General features: G+C 50.3%; 7 protein-coding genes across 7 annotated transcripts; 4 read left to right on the plus strand and 3 right to left on the minus strand.

Annotated features, from left to right (window-relative positions):
* Positions 1 to 9: 9 nt before the first annotated feature.
* N7500_005493 (ankyrin repeat domain-containing protein) lies at positions 10 to 2616 on the plus strand (the record flags this gene model as incomplete). The annotated part of the gene is made up of 1 exon (XM_056676638.1): positions 10 to 2616. The coding sequence occupies one exon, from the start codon at positions 10 to 12 to the stop codon at positions 2614 to 2616; it is 2607 nt and encodes an 868-aa protein (XP_056531638.1).
* A 120-nt stretch (positions 2617 to 2736) lies between these two features.
* On the minus strand, positions 2737 to 3918 carry N7500_005494 (Qc-SNARE protein; the record flags this gene model as incomplete). Its single annotated transcript, XM_056676639.1, has 2 exons — positions 2737 to 2788; positions 2855 to 3918. The coding sequence occupies 2 exons, from the start codon at positions 3916 to 3918 to the stop codon at positions 2737 to 2739; spliced, it is 1116 nt and encodes a 371-aa protein (XP_056531639.1).
* A 231-nt stretch (positions 3919 to 4149) lies between these two features.
* N7500_005495 (SIP1 domain-containing protein) lies at positions 4150 to 5628 on the minus strand (the record flags this gene model as incomplete). Its single annotated transcript, XM_056676640.1, has 2 exons — positions 4150 to 5308; positions 5411 to 5628. The coding sequence occupies 2 exons, from the start codon at positions 5626 to 5628 to the stop codon at positions 4150 to 4152; spliced, it is 1377 nt and encodes a 458-aa protein (XP_056531640.1).
* A 653-nt stretch (positions 5629 to 6281) lies between these two features.
* N7500_005496 (F-box domain protein) lies at positions 6282 to 7520 on the plus strand (the record flags this gene model as incomplete). The annotated part of the gene is made up of 2 exons (XM_056676641.1): positions 6282 to 6682; positions 6719 to 7520. The coding sequence occupies 2 exons, from the start codon at positions 6282 to 6284 to the stop codon at positions 7518 to 7520; spliced, it is 1203 nt and encodes a 400-aa protein (XP_056531641.1).
* Positions 7521 to 7930: 410 nt separating this feature from the next.
* Positions 7931 to 9264, plus strand: N7500_005497 (putative HAD superfamily hydrolase; the record flags this gene model as incomplete). Its single annotated transcript, XM_056676642.1, has 3 exons — positions 7931 to 8076; positions 8128 to 8430; positions 8487 to 9264. 3 exons carry the CDS (start codon positions 7931 to 7933, stop codon positions 9262 to 9264), a joined length of 1227 nt encoding a protein of 408 aa, XP_056531642.1.
* Positions 9265 to 9674: 410 nt separating this feature from the next.
* dps1 (putative aspartyl-tRNA synthetase Dps1) lies at positions 9675 to 11408 on the plus strand (the record flags this gene model as incomplete). Its single annotated transcript, XM_056676643.1, has 2 exons — positions 9675 to 10667; positions 10731 to 11408. The coding sequence occupies 2 exons, from the start codon at positions 9675 to 9677 to the stop codon at positions 11406 to 11408; spliced, it is 1671 nt and encodes a 556-aa protein (XP_056531643.1).
* A 422-nt stretch (positions 11409 to 11830) lies between these two features.
* N7500_005499 (coatomer subunit gamma) lies at positions 11831 to 14830 on the minus strand (the record flags this gene model as incomplete). Its single annotated transcript, XM_056676644.1, has 5 exons — positions 11831 to 12063; positions 12128 to 12946; positions 12996 to 14310; positions 14370 to 14680; positions 14755 to 14830. The coding sequence occupies 5 exons, from the start codon at positions 14828 to 14830 to the stop codon at positions 11831 to 11833; spliced, it is 2754 nt and encodes a 917-aa protein (XP_056531644.1).
* Between the last annotated feature and the right edge of the window lie 401 nt (positions 14831 to 15231).

Genomic DNA, 15231 nt, shown 5'->3' on the forward strand with positions numbered 1-15231 from the left:
ATACTCAACATGCCCATGTCTCTCACACATCTCCCAGCTGAGCTGATCCACATAATCGTCAAGTTTCTCAGAGAAGCACGTTACCTCAATTCTTTGGCGCAAACATGTTCGGGGCTACATCTGTTATTAAACCCCATTCTCTATCAAAACAGCAATCGCTTATTACACGGGTACCCCCTTGTATGGGCAGCAAAGCATAGCTCTGAGTTGACCATCCATCGAGCACTTGATGCTGGAGCCTCCACATACTCCTGTCATTACAACTTCAGACGATCGCTCGTCGCGGCAGTGGACAACAGCAGTGAGACGATAGTGCGCCTGATACTGGAACAAAACACAGAGCCTGGTATATTCATCCAGAATCAGAGCTGCGGCCAGTGTGAGGATCAGAGACCCGAGACCGCCTCAAAAGTCCTACATCCATTATATCTGGCGGCAGTGCGTGGCAACGTGGCGATTGTCAAGCTCTTGATTGCCCATAACGTCACTTTCGAACATGACCACGACTGCTGCGGTGAAACATGCTTCGATCTTGTATTTGCAGCAGTAGAAAATGGTCATCTAGCCGTTGTGAAAGTCCTCATCGAGGCTGGCTACGCATTGAACGACGCAGACAGCGTATACTGGCATAAGCAACCACTCCATGCTGCGGTCCTTCAGGGTAATACCGAATTGGTTCAATATTTGCTGGATGGAGGGGCCAAGCCCTCGCCTCAAGAGGAGCCGCCTATCATGTCTGCCGCCAAAAACGGGGACCTGGAAATGGTCAAATTGCTTCTGGAACGGGGAGCAGATCCCAACAAAAGATTCTGTGGTTCAATGGCCCTCTCATGTGCGGCTGGCCATGGCCATGTGGAGATTGTGGAAGTGCTCTTAGACCACGGAGCAGATCCCGATCCTGATATGGTTCAAGGTTGGCTGAGTACACTCTACCATGTAGCTATACACGGTCAACTGACAATCCTTAATCTTCTGTTGGCGCGAGGATTGGACATATACCCCAAGGAACCGACGAAGAAACGCGCCTTGTTATCATCGGTAATCGGAGACCCAAATTGGAGATTAGTTGAGAGGCAGAAAAAGGCTGTTTTCGCTGAGTTTTTTCGAACCTTCGCCGACTTTGAGGATATGATAAATGACAAGGATGAAGAAGCACAAGCCGAGGTTCTTTATATAGCCATTGGCTATGGATGGGATGATATTGTGAAGCGTGTTCTGGAGCATGGCTTTTCTGCAGATGGAGTCTATCGTCGCTGTGAGACACGGTACGAGAGGCCGATACTCCAAGCCATCGACAATGGCCATATTGAAACCACCAAACTTCTGGTCGAGCATGGCGCCAATATACAAGAGTACCAGGGAGAGATCACGGCCCTTGTCGAGCATGGTGCCAATACACAGGAATACGACGGCGAAATCATGGATGAAGGCGCGCTTTCCCTGGCAATCCAATTGGGCAATGTACAAATTGCAGAGCTCTTACTCGACCATGGGGCTGACATGAACTGCATAAGCAGCCGTGGAGAGACAGCTTTGGCCGAGGCTGCCATGGTATCCGCCGACATGTTTCGCATGTTGCTTGATCGAGGAGCTGATCCGACGAAAACTGCAATTCGTGCTGATGGCACTTTCAATCCATCTTCTGGCGAAAACGCTATTACCAGAGCATTGTACTTCGGTGCAGTGGATGTGGTAGAAATATTGATGGAGAGAGGCGTTGCCTTGGAAATGCCTCCGTTACCCAAGCAGCAACAGAGGCCCAGGAACCACCAGGGTCCTAGCTTCCTAACGATTCCCAAGAAATTGATAGAAGAAGCATTTTTGGGAGGAGAAGAGATGGCAGAGCTGGTCTTGGATCGGGGACTGTTGAAAATCGATCCTGAGAGTAGCGAGGCACAAGAAGGATTAGTGCACGCTGTCCAATTTGGGATGACTGGAGTGGTCAAGCGACTACTTGAGCGAGGCGTCGATCCCAAAGTACCTTCGCTCTACACTCCGCTATGTTTGTTGGTCGCTGCAACATATTCCCCTCGCACTGACGGTAGCAGTAATGCTACAGCCATTCTTGATCTGCTCCTAGCCCATGGTGCTGACATCGAGGAACGGTGTTATCCTGGCATGACTCCCTTGTACAGGATAGTCATGCATGTCGATGCCAAAAAGGAGTGGGTTTGCGATCAAGCAGAGGTACGACTCTTGTTGGAGAGAGGCGCAGATCCTTTCGCCAAGCATGACCACTGGGGTGTGCTCGTGACAGAGACAAGTGATGCTCACACTCATTCTGATTCGCCATTCATGAATAGACGGTCAATCCCTAGTTCTAATATCGGGCCTGAGGATGACGGTCCTCCCAGCAGAATGGTTAAATTTGTGCGGCAGCGCATGAGTCTGACAGGTCATGACGGACACGATGATCCATTCCTAGCATGTGTGAGACTGGGCGATAAAGCAGTGCTCAACCTCATGCTTGATGCAATTGATCGGAAAGAAATCCCCTTGAGGGAGTTGAAGAATAAACTTGACCGGGCCCGGATTGAAGCGACTGAGAATGGAAACCTGCACCTTCTACCCATTCTAGAGGATTATTACTGGGCAAAACGATATCCGCACAAGTAAGTAGATTGGTATACGGGACCAATATGCTATTTGCAGATAAATTGGCTAGAACGATGCTGAAATCAGCTCAAAGATATAGAGAGGAATGCTCTACACACACCGGAACACATGCAGTTAGAATTAAGATATCTTTCCGATTCTCTTCCTTCCAATGTCAATCTTGGATTTCAATCTAGGCACGTCGTTAGTAAGATAGATCAAAGCAATTGAAAAAAGTGCGAAAAGGATGTGAACGAACATATCAGCCTCCTCATCCGCCAGCCTCAGCAGATCATTCTGCACCTCGAGCTCCTCATTAATCTGCGTGCCGAGTTCCTTCTGTCGAAGAATGATCTTCCTCAACTCATCCACATTATCATCCTGACTCTGCATCATCTGCTTTTGCAACTGCAGCACCCCCTCATTGTCAAGCTCTCGAGTCCGCTCCGTCTCTTTGCCAAGGACCCTGCCCGCTCGCGCCGGCGTCCTACGCCCACTAGCCGCATCCCCAGAATTCATCAAAGCTTCTTTATCTTGAATAGATGCGACAGTATGGTCAAGCCGGCTCTTGGTTGCCATCGCATGCAAGAGATTCTCTAGGCCGTCTTTTTCCTTGCGCGCATTAATGAGCAGGTCTTTTCGTCGGCGGATCTCGCCTCCACCGAGACCGGATGATGCGGAGCTGTTGTCGCGTCCTAGATTCTTCAGTCCATCGTCCAGAGTGGTGATCATTGTCCCCGCACGGACAAGGCTGCCCTTCGCCTGTGCAGAGCTCTCGTGTTGCTTCTGAGGCGTTGTCTCTTGGTCTCGGCGAGATAGTTGTAGTCGTGCATCGTGGAGATGATTCTTCATGTCGCGGTAATAGTCGAGCCATAGCGTCGGGTCTGTGATAGGTGCGTTTGTAGCGGCTGGGTCTGTGATGGCGGCATGGAGTCGACTGGAGGTCTTTGTTGGTCCGTTACCCGTTGATGCGACTGCCGTGGGGAGGTTGAGGAATGCACGCCACGCGGGGGAAGTGCGCCAGCGCCCATCTTCAGATTCATTGATCGCGCGAAGGTATTCCTCTAGGCCGCGGCGACGGTCTTCGCGTAATCGTTCATTCGAGACAGTTTTCGAAAACCAGGTTTTTGGAGGTAATGGAGCTGGTGGTGAGGCATTCGTTTGGGAGATGAGAGTGCTGTGGAAGGTTGAGAAGTCTGAGTAGCGTTTGGAGACCGTGAAGGAGCGGAGCGGGAGGCGGAGGGTGATGTGGTAGACGGTATATGGCGGGGAGGTGTTTGAGAGAGTGGTACTGGGGATCGCTATTTCCACGTTTGGCGCCATTTTGATTAGAATTGAAATGGAAGTATCATTATTCTCAACAGTTGGGGAAAACAAAAGAGATAAGGAGAGAGGTTGTTGGTGCATGACGCAGACCTTGGAAGCTTAGACCACCAAGCACCATGACCTCGGGATGATCAGCACTACGTATAGAACAGAAGACATGGGCACGTTGTAACACGGAATTAATATTAACTAAACAATGGGTATCTCGTACATACAAATTAAATCCATTTAATCCCAGATTTCTCGTTCAGCCAACAGATCCCGCTGGCCAAAGAACTCACCAACCACCGTCATGATCATGTCGAGCAGGGCGTGGGTTTGAATCGACCAGTCGTCGTCTTCTTCGCAGCTAGCAGGTGTCTCAATAGAGTCGCGATTGTTCTGCAGCTGAGCCCGCAAGCGTGCCTTGGCCGCCTCCAACTCGGGTTGTTCTAGCAATGCATCAGGCATGCTAGAGTCTTTTGCCTCTGCAGTCTCTGGCAATTCTTCTTGCTTGTTTTCCTCCATGTTCATAACTGTAGCCTTCAGCTGATACCCGTGCTTGGTCAGTTCCTCGCCTTGGGCTGTAGGTCCCGGTTGGGTTTCCTGGCTGGTCACTCCCTCATTTTGGATTGTAGACCCCTGTTGAGCGTTGTCCTTCGTAACTTTCTCATCCTCGACGAGATTACCCTGCTGGGTTTCCTCTTTTGTTGGGTCTGCGACAGAAGAATCGGCCTCCTCCTCGTACTCATCGTTCTCTAGCTCTTGCACCTTGCGCAAAATTGTCGCAGCTCGTTTGCCTAGATTTCGAATAACCCCTACCTCTTGAGTAGAAAGTTGCCCAACCTCACGGCACTTGCCCAACAAGCCCCAAGCCCAGGCTCCAATGCGCCGTACGCGCTGGGTGTCGTCACCCCGCACAACATCAGACACCATACGCGCCAGTATTTCCAGGACTTCTAACACGCTTTCCATGTCCATGCTTGCCAGTTGAACCATGCGTGGTTCAACTGTCACCAAGAGTCGGCGCCAGGTTTTGTGTGCAGCTGCAGCCTTTCGTGGGAGACTGATAGGATGGTCATTGTCGAGGGCGTTGATGGCACCAGCGGGCGGACTGCATCGTAGGGTCGATCGCAAGAGGAGGAATCGATGTCGGAGAAGATTGTTGTAGGACCTTTGTGCATCGGGGTAGAGTTCATCGAGCTTTGAAGGGGAATGTGCGGCGTTGTCTTCGTACAGATCTCCCGCAGGAGCAATATAGGCCTCGTCTTCATAAAAACCTGCTGGCAAAGGAGGGTTGTTTGAATCAAGTGTCTTCAGGTCGTGTTGCGCGTTCAATGTTAAATTTGACTGGTCTGGAGTCTGGATAGGCGCAGAAAATAGCACAGGTAGTGAGTTTGCTTCGGATCTATCGAGCAAAAATTAGTTCACGCTTCGACATGCGCAGAAATGGGCAAGATTCGGCATCCTTTAGAACAAAAAGGCTTTTGGGACCGAACAATAAACATACCGAACCATGCGTAGATATTCTAATCCATCCTCCGGATCATCGTACAACAATTCATCGCCTTCATCCAAACCCGGAAAGGCGCTCTTCTGACCATAGAGAGGATGCTGACGGGGACGTTCGTAAGACGCTGCTAAAGATGCTTCACCTTCATCGTCATAAGATACCCGAGGACGTTTCAAGGGGCGGGGCGACATGGTGGCTTTTCTCTTGTCAGGCATGGTGAGGTGAAGGTGGTACTTCGCCCTGTAGGATCGAAGGAGCTTGGGCCATCTGCAGAGTCCAGACAGCGGCTCAATGGTGTTTGCAACATGGAATTGGCGACCTACATGTATTTTCTAAATGTGACAAGAGACTCAAAGAATGGGGAACCATTTTCAGTCGTTTATTGTATTTTTTTAAATTGCCATCATAATCCCACATACAACATATAATATTGGAACTGTATACAAGCAAGCCCAAGGCGGTGTGGAATTATTGTTTATCGAGGGCGGGGGACATGCATCTGCTGGCAGAAAAAGATAAGGATCGTCATCGCCTATCTTTACATCTTCGATTATTGACTCTCATCCCACTTTCATGTCTTTTTCACCACTTACTTTCCACTTATCTTCCTTGGGCCCCTTTTTACTGGTCTCATTTGGAAATATTTTCTGCTCCATCACCAACCTGAGTGAAGGAAATACTGCCTAACAATCCCGCTTCCCTTGAGATGACCTGTGTATTTGCCTTTCACGGAAGTGGTTCGGTCTTTCTGTTGCTTCTTCGTTCTCATCGTCATCCCTGATTGTGACTAAAAGTCCTACATGATATTTCGCCCAAACTTGTGCTCTACAATGTCTACTTGAAAAGTTTCAACTCTTTGACTTGCGAAATGTCAAAGTTCATCGATCCCTCCGAAGTGACGACCTCTCGCCGATATGTTCACTTCCCCACAGAGATCTTAATACAGATCGCCGAATTTATTTCCAATATTCCCAGATCTCAGGCCACACTTCAAAGGTTCTGTTCGGTCTCTCGCCAGTGGTACTCTGCTGGCATTGAATTTCTCTACTGCCGACCCCAACTTCAACAAGGGAATAGCTTCTTGCTTTTCACCAACACTGTGTGCCCGTCAATTCGCTCCAGGGAACGAAAAGTGGACCTAGGCTCCTTCGTTCAGGAACTGAACCTCGGATCATTGGTACATCAGAGCTCCAATAGCCTGACAGCACGGCTTCTAGGTCGAGTGAAGAAGAATCTGAGGACTTTTATTGCTCCAAGGGTCTCATTTTCGTAAGTATATATTGACAAACACAACATCCAATCCAGTCCTAAGCCAACCTCTTTCTCCAGAATTAACAGCCTTGCGCCCTTGGCCAAGTGCAAGGAGCTTTCCTATCTTGGCCTTGACATTGTGGCTGAGCCAATTCCGCTTTCTGCTCTCAAGAAAGCCATCAGCGGCCTCGGCAAACTGGAAACGCTTACGCTTCCCTCTTCAATGTTTATCACGGATGATGGTTCCACTGAAGATTGGCCATCCAATTTGGAATGCCTACAGGTTGGCGGGAGATTTGATGTTGGGAAGATGTCCTCCTTCAGGTGGCCCCCTAACTTACACAGTTTAACATTGTGTGGTTGCGAGAATCTAGACACTCCCGTCTTGGAAAAGATCCTTTTCAACGAGCAGATCAGAACCACGCTTACACGACTGGTCATTCACTCTTCCAACCGCGAGATGTTTGAGGCGGGACCATCTGAGGTCTTACCGACCCTCATTGCTTTGAATTCCCTTCGGATACCCATCGATCTGCTTCATCATTTTCTTATTATTCCCGGGCTTGACCCAATGAGTGTTGCTACGTCAATCCGGGAGCTAGAGCTCACGGCACCATATGATGACGATTTCTCTGACCTGATTGCTCCCGATGATCTTTGTGTTGCCTTAAAAACTACTCTTTCTGAAGTGTGCTATCTCGGTATTAGCCCTGGTTGTCTTAAGAGATTACCTGAAGCATCACATGCCAGACTTGACGAGTGGGTTTGGGAGAATATTGATAAGTGTTCGGAAGAGGAACTCGATTGTCTCTCTGACATGGGACTTGTTATCATGGATAGTGAGCCAATTTGCTAAGTGCCCATTCTTTTTAGGTGGACTTTCAAGGTTGCATATTTAGGTAATACATCTCTTTACACCAGCCTGTCATAATTCATATCATCATCCCAACTGCTCTTTTCTGAGGGTATAATATCACAACTTGTAAAACCGACTTAATGGAGAGTATAAGTGGAAGAAAAGACACATATTCAAGAGGATAACGAAGCACCGTGGTGAATATTCTGGCTACATCATGGCTTAATTAATTCTAACCCGTATTTGATTCGAATCATGCCTTATTTCCAGCTTTCAATAGAAAGGGTAGTTTGAGAAATCAAAAATTTGCAGTGAAGTGGAGAGTGGGGAAGTTCGGAGAGAAGACCTGGCCGATACGGCCCCCGGGGAACCTGGCAATGACGTACATTTCCTTTTGTACACATTCCACCATGAGATCGCAAACCATTTGGCGGTCATTCGGCCTATTGCAGCGCCAATCTATCTCCTATCGGAAACCAATCACCTACCGATCTCTTCAAACAGCTAGTCCTATAGCTACTTCTCGACCGGTCCCCAACTTCGCATTTGCATTTGAGTGAGTCTTGACCAGACGCAATCCACTTGATCTTCTTCTCACATGATACAGCATCGATGGCGTCCTCCTCCGCGCATCGAAACCTATACCTGGTGCCGCCGACTCGCTGGCTCTCCTGAAGGAGCAAGGCATCCCCTTCATTCTGCTCACCAATGGCGGCGGTAAACACGAGACAGAGCGCGTCGCAGAGATTAGCGAGAAACTAGGAGTCCCCTTAGATGCCACAGACATTGTACAGAGTCACTCTCCCTTTGCTGAATTGGTCAAGGGATCGGACGAGTCGAACGCTCTGGAACATAAGTGCGTGTTAGTGGCCGGAGGTGATGGGGATAACTGTCGGCGCGTGGCAGAACAGTATGTCAAGGGCCCCTTCTTGATACTAAATGGTATATGCTGAACAAAGATAATAGGTATGGGTTTAAGAATGTTGTCACCCCGGCCGATATTCTCATGGCCCATCCCGCTGTCTGGCCTTTCTCGAAGAACTTCAGCGACTATTATAAAAAGTTTGCCCGGCCGCTTCCGACCCCCATCGACTTCAAAGATCCATCGAAGAGTTTGAAAATCGACGCCGTCTTTGTGTTCAATGATCCTCGTGATTGGGCTTTGGACACTCAGGTTATTATGGACCTCCTCCTTTCGTCCCAAGGTCGCATGGGCACTTTGTCTGAAAAGAACGGCCGAATTGATCTTCCCAACCATGGATATCAGCAGGATGGCCAGCCCCATCTGTACTTCTCTAATCCAGATCTGTGGTGGGCTGCCGCTTACCCTTTGCCCCGCCTTGGTCAGGGCGGATTCCGAGAAGCACTTGAGGGCGTTTGGGCTGCGACTACAGGTGGTCCTAGCAAGGGTATTGAGTTGAAGAAGACCGTGATCGGCAAACCGTATCAATTCACCTACGAGTTTGCAGAACGTCAATTGCTTCGGAACCGACTGAGAACCTTTGGAAGCTCTGCAAATTTCACGCCCCTGGAAAATGTATACATGGTTGGTGATAATCCAGAGTCAGACATTCGAGGAGCCAACTCCTATCGCAGTGAAATTGGCAGTAGCTGGCACTCGATCCTTGTCCGCACTGGTGTATACAGTGGCGGAGAGCCTGCTTGGATCCCTCAGACAATTGCTGATGATGTGCACAAAGGTGTTCGATGGGCACTGAAGCACTCGAGCTGGCCTGCAGCGTGATTTTTAAAGAACGCTAGACACACTATCTTAGTATGAAGATCAGCATGAATGTGGCGCTGGTTGTATGTTTATGTGTGGGTATTCTGAATAGCTACCAGCGCAAAGTCACATAAGCATATCCAATACATTTTTTTTCAAGCCAAAAAGTGACACCAAATTGTACATAGAATTGATTTACATGCATGTATACAGTCAAGCTGGTAGACAATATATCTAGTTCCAATCCCCACACCGCCTACCCCTCTTAGGGCATGGCGGGGTGAGTCAACGGAACACTTTTCTCTGCAGCTTTACTTACAAACAGCCTGCTGCGTTAAGTCCTGCAAATTCCTCGGGATAGAAAATCTTCAAGGTAGAATCCACTGAACCCAATTCAACACCTTGCCCCCTCTAATTGTCCTGGCAGCACCATGGCCGACTCCGAATTGCCCCACCGTCCTAAGCCCGAGGCTCAGGATGCCTCCGCTCCCGCCGCGGAAGGTGAGACCAAGAACGCAAGCAAGAACGCCCTGAAGAAGGCCGCGAAGGATAAGATCAAGGCAGAGAAGGCTGCAGCACGTGCTGCACAAGAAAAGGCCCAGGCCGCCGCCCAGGATGCCAACGATACGGCCAAGCATCTATATGGTCCCCTCCCAGCGGCCGAGGACCTCGTCCCAGCCACACGATTCACCGAACTCTCAGAGGAACACTACGAGAAGGAAGTGACAGTTGTGGCACGCGTGGACAATGCGCGTGTGCAGAGTGCCAAGCTTGCATTCTTGATGCTGCGCCAGCAGGGACAGAAGGTGCAGGCCGTCATTGCGGCTGCGGAGCCCATCTCGCGACAGATGATCAAGTACACTGGCGGCTTGAACGTCAACTCTATCGTGCAGGTCACTGGTACTGTCAAGAAGCCCGAGATCCCCATCTCGTCTGCCTCTATCAGCCACCTCGAGATCCACATTAACAAGGTCTATATGATCTCCGAGGCTGCGCAGATGCTGCCCATGCAAGTCAAGGATGCTGAGCGCCCACCTCCTGAGACCACCGAGGAAGGTCCTCAGGTCGACTCCGAGGGTACTCCCATCGTCACCCTTAAGACCCGTCTCGACAACCGTGTGCTCGATCTGCAGACCGAGACCAGCCAGGCCATCACCTGGATCTCCAGCGGCGTTTCCCAGCTCTTCGCTGAGTACATGCTTAAGAGTGGCTCTCGATGGATCTCCACACCTAAGCTGGTCGGTGCCGCCACAGAAGGTGGTAGCGGTGTCTTCGAGGTGAAGTACTTCAAGCGCAATGCCTACCTGGCCCAGAGTCCCCAGCTCTACAAGCAAATGTGTATCGCCGGTGATATGGAGAATGTCTTTGAGATCGCCCCTGTGTTCCGTGCCGAGGACAGCAACACCCACCGCCACTTGACCGAGGTATGATCTACTGATGTATATGCTCAAACACGAAAGACAGATCATTTCTAACATGTCCCACAGTTCTCCGGTCTCGATTTCGAGAAGACCTTCCGCGGCCACTACCACGAGGTCCTGTCATTCGCCGAAGACCTCCTCGTATTCATCCTCACCCAGCTCAAGGAGCGCTACGCCCCCCAAATCGCTACCATCCAAAAGTCCTACCCCAAGGCCGGCGACTTCAAGCTCCCCAAGGATGGCAAGGCCCTGCGCATGAACTACATGGACGGAGTCGCCCTTCTGAAGGAAGCCGGCGTCGACGTCTCGGAGCAAGAACGCTTCGAGAACGACTTCTCCACCGCGATGGAGAAGCAGCTCGGCCAGATCATTCGCGAGAAGTACGACACCGACTTCTACGTCCTCGATAAGTTCCCCATGGCCGTTCGTCCCTTCTACACCAAGGCCGATCCCGAAGACAAGCGCTTCTCTAACTCGTACGATTTCTTCATGCGTGGTGAGGAGATCATGTCCGGTGCCCAGCGTATCAACGATATCAAGGAGTTGGAGGAGTCCATGCGTGCTAAGGGTCTTGAGCCTAATCAGGAGGGCTTCGAGGATTATCTCAATGCTTTCCGCCAGGGCTGTCCCCCTCACGCTGGTGGTGGTCTCGGTCTTAACCGTATTGTTATGTTCTTCCTTGGCTTGCCTAATGTCCGTTTGGCTTCGCTGTTCCCCCGTGACCCCCAGCGTCTGCGTCCTTGAAGCACCATACGGCACTATCTCATAACATCACTAGCATATAAAAACAAAATATTTTTCTATTCTTTCATTCATATATATATGCTTGACGGCATTATCCTACTTTGGGGAGTACAAAGAAAACCCCTTGGAGTCTGATGACTCGGCAGCTTATGATGTACCCTAATTTGAATAACGGCCAGGTAGCTCTGCAGATCAAGCGCGGGCGTTTTCAAGACTATGTACTAGTAGCTGCTACAGCGAAGGAAGACCAGAAACACTAATCGGCATGAATATGATATGATATTTGGATGAAAAGTTGCATTGACAAGTTTTGAGGGGTGGACGACGCAATCTAACGAACCAAGACACATGAAAAAAGAACACGCTCTTGTCCCCCCAACCAGGATTAAGCACGTAACAACAAAAGGGGAAACAAAGGGAGATTAAGACACAGAAGCAATCACAGCAGCAGCAACGCCCTCCTCTTCTGCCCGGACGGTGATCTTTGTAGTGACACCAGCCTTGCTGGAGTAGGCCATCTTGATGAGAGAAGCAACACGACCGCCGGAGACGGTCTTGCCGAACAGCTTGAGCGTGTGTGTGCTGCTGTTGAGGGCGACATCGGTGCCCTCGAGGGGTTGCAGGGATAGCGCTGCGATCAGTTGTTCTGTGGCATCTGTTGGGACAGTAAGTATAAGTGTTTATAGAAAATAGAGAGATATAGGACTTGTTGTACGTACCATTGATACCCTTCATGTTGCTGAGCTGTAGGGTTTCGCTTTCCTCCTCGCCATTGGCACCGGTCTGTTCCCAGACGTGGTCGAAGCTGCCGGCGAATGTGGGGATGATATAGTCGCTGCCTGTCAGCTCGAGATCCTCCACCTGGTACTCGTCGTCGTAGCCACTTTCCTCTGGCTCGCCGCTTGCGGGGTCGATTTCTTTGCTGGTGAACTTGAGAATGTTTGTGAAGGAGGTGACGGGGACGCTGTTCTCGCCGGTGAGCTTCTTGAAAGCAACGTAAACAACACCAGGCTCATCTGTGGGCAGCTTGGGGGCAGGAATGATGAAGTCGTCTTCCAATACATCCTCTTCCTCTGGCGTGGCAACCACAGTAACATTCTCGAGAAGGGTATCCGGGAGTGTGTTCTTAATATCATATTGCACCACGATGTGCTCCTTGAAAATATGCTTGACGGCCGTAACAACATATTCGGTTTCGCTCTCGGAAAGCTCGACAGGTGCAGAGGATTTGAGCAAAACACCGTATGCCTGGATGTCGGGGTACTGCATAAGTTGCTCTGCGTATTTCTGAGTGGCAGAGGCGCTGGCCGCTTCGGCCATACCACCGGCTGCCTTGCCCTTCGGGGGTCCAGTCGAAGGGGCCTTGAGAGTAGGAGTAGCCGAGGTAAGCTTCTTGGTCCTCTCTTCGGCCAGGGCCTGCTCGTGTGAGACAACGGGAATGGTGGCAACATCGAAAGCAGCAGCGAAAGTCTCCTTGTCCCCAGATGTCACGTACATGACGAGCTGGTGTTCAAACGTGGAAAGGGAATACATTGAGTCTAGAGCCATTAGTAAATTTACTATTGCCAATCATGGATAAGGTCTTACCATTCTTAATGAAAGCGCTCGCCGACTCATCCTCTTCGCCCATCAGACGCAGGTTAAGCGCAGCACGGTCTCGCACCTCGTCGTCGGTGTCATCAAGACAACGGGTGAGGAGAACATGAACACTAGACTTGACTTCGGGGTCCTTCTGGCCAACACCGAACTTGGCCAATGCGGTGACAGCAGCGGCACGTACAATGGCATTCTCCAATACGACGCGGTTGTAGATGTAGCGAATATACTTGGTGGGGTGGCTGGTCTTAGGGCCCTCAGTACCAAGCAGGTGCAGGATTCTAACCGAGAGCTTAGTGAACTCGCAGTCCTCAATGAACTCGCAGAGGTGGGCGAGCGCATCCTCTTTGCTTTCCGGGACAAACTTGATCAAATCAAACATGCTCTCAACAACAGTGCGCTTGAACTCGTAGCCACCCTCATCGCGCAAGATACCACTCAGGAAGACGAGCATACCGGCCTGCTTGGAAGGGAACTTCAAGCACAAAGTGCGAATAGCCTCGACAATAGTGACCTTGAACTCGTCAGTGATATCAGCCATGAAACCGGAGATTTGCTTCATCAGGCGATCGACACTGGCTTCGTTGCCAGTCTTAAGCAGTGTCGTAATGGCGAACGTGGCAATAGAGCGGTTCGAGTTGGAGATAAGGGACTCGATATCGGGGTTGCAGACATTGACGACGTGTGGCTTGAAGGAGGCGAAGCTGTGTAGGATACGGATGGCTGCAAACTTGGTGATCGCCCGGGGAGAGGACAGGAAGAGCTGGAGAACGTGAACTGCCTGTGTTGCCTCGGCATCGGTGATATCGCGCATATCGCAAATAGCCTTGGCCGCCTCGAAGTTGACCATCTCATGCTTGTGGCGGAGCCAGCCATCCAACATTTGCATCATGGGTTTCCGGAGACCTTGGTCCTCCTCAGCCAATTTGGCCGCCAGACGTACCAACAAAACCAGAGCAGCCGGGCTCTTGACTACACCTGCAGCACCGTACTGCTGTACCATCTTGACCAAAGACATGCGGTCGTGCGAGCGCATCTGGTACAAAAGACCGATGGCGTGGTACTGTGTCATGAAATTCGAGTTGGAGATGGCGTGGCTCTGTGAACTCGAGGAGAAACCAAGGAACCCGGTGGATGATTTCGATGATGAGGCGGCTTCCTGTGTTTCGCTCTGCCATCTCCGGACAACATCGCGCGCAATGGGAAGGAGGTGGTAGGAAGAGACCAAGGCCGCGGAGGACACCGACGGGGTCTTGTCAACAATGGCGGTCTTGATGAGTCGCTCGATACCCTGCACTGTGGAACCCTTTTGAAATTGTCAGCAAATCCCCTCAACCATTGAGGTCCTCACAGCTGACGACCTACATCAATAATGCGGCAGAGCGCTCTGATGGCATTTGCCCGGTACAAAACATCGCTTCCCATTGCAGTGTCCTTCATAATGATACTTGTGGACATGATCACATCTTCCGCAGTGCTAGCTAGCTCCTTCAAAATCAGATATACCATTTGCCGCAGCGACGGGTCTTTGTTCTGGAAGAGCTTAGAGATTCCGAAGAAGAGGGTGGTGGCTTCATTCGTAGGGAACTGCTCCCCGGTGAACAAGAGGACAGCGATCTTGGTGAGTAATGTTCGGCATGTTCGCGGCGAGATAGGAGAGGAATTGAATAGGCGTGCTGGAAGGATTATATAGTCAGCATTGAATATGTACAGCGCATGGAGGCGCCAGGGGGTCTTGTTGATTGCATACCATCTTGGAAAACGGAGGTCCGATCAAGCTTGATCATGACCTGGTCCTCATCTTCGTTTTTCTTCATGTAACTCATTTTGCCCAGCAGCTGGTATCACACCAGCAATGAGTGGTTGCTGTCGTATTAGAAAGGTGGAGTTGGTGCAATTGGGACACGGGTCGAGTACACAGAAGCAGGGCAGGGCGGTGTAGGCGACTACAGCATTCGCATAGCCACCCAGGAATTGAGAGCTGAACGATTGGAGATTGGAAAGAAATACAAGGATATGATTGAGGCAAAAGAGGTAGTAAAGAATCTTGAACCTCCAAAGGACTTGGCTATTAGGGACAAGTTGAAGGTGGCCTTCTGTGTTGTTTGGCCCGAACCAAACACTGCAAACAGGTGGCATCATGATTGAAGGCAGCGCATTTATCCCTCCAACTCCCCTCATTCTCTCCATATTTCGCTTGAATTGAACTTGATCTAAACATCTTTGA

Source organism: Penicillium coprophilum (assembly GCF_028826855.1).
Source record: "Penicillium coprophilum strain IBT 35676 chromosome Unknown utg000004l_segment0_segment0, whole genome shotgun sequence".
Taxonomy (NCBI): Eukaryota; Fungi; Ascomycota; class Eurotiomycetes; order Eurotiales; family Aspergillaceae; genus Penicillium; species Penicillium coprophilum.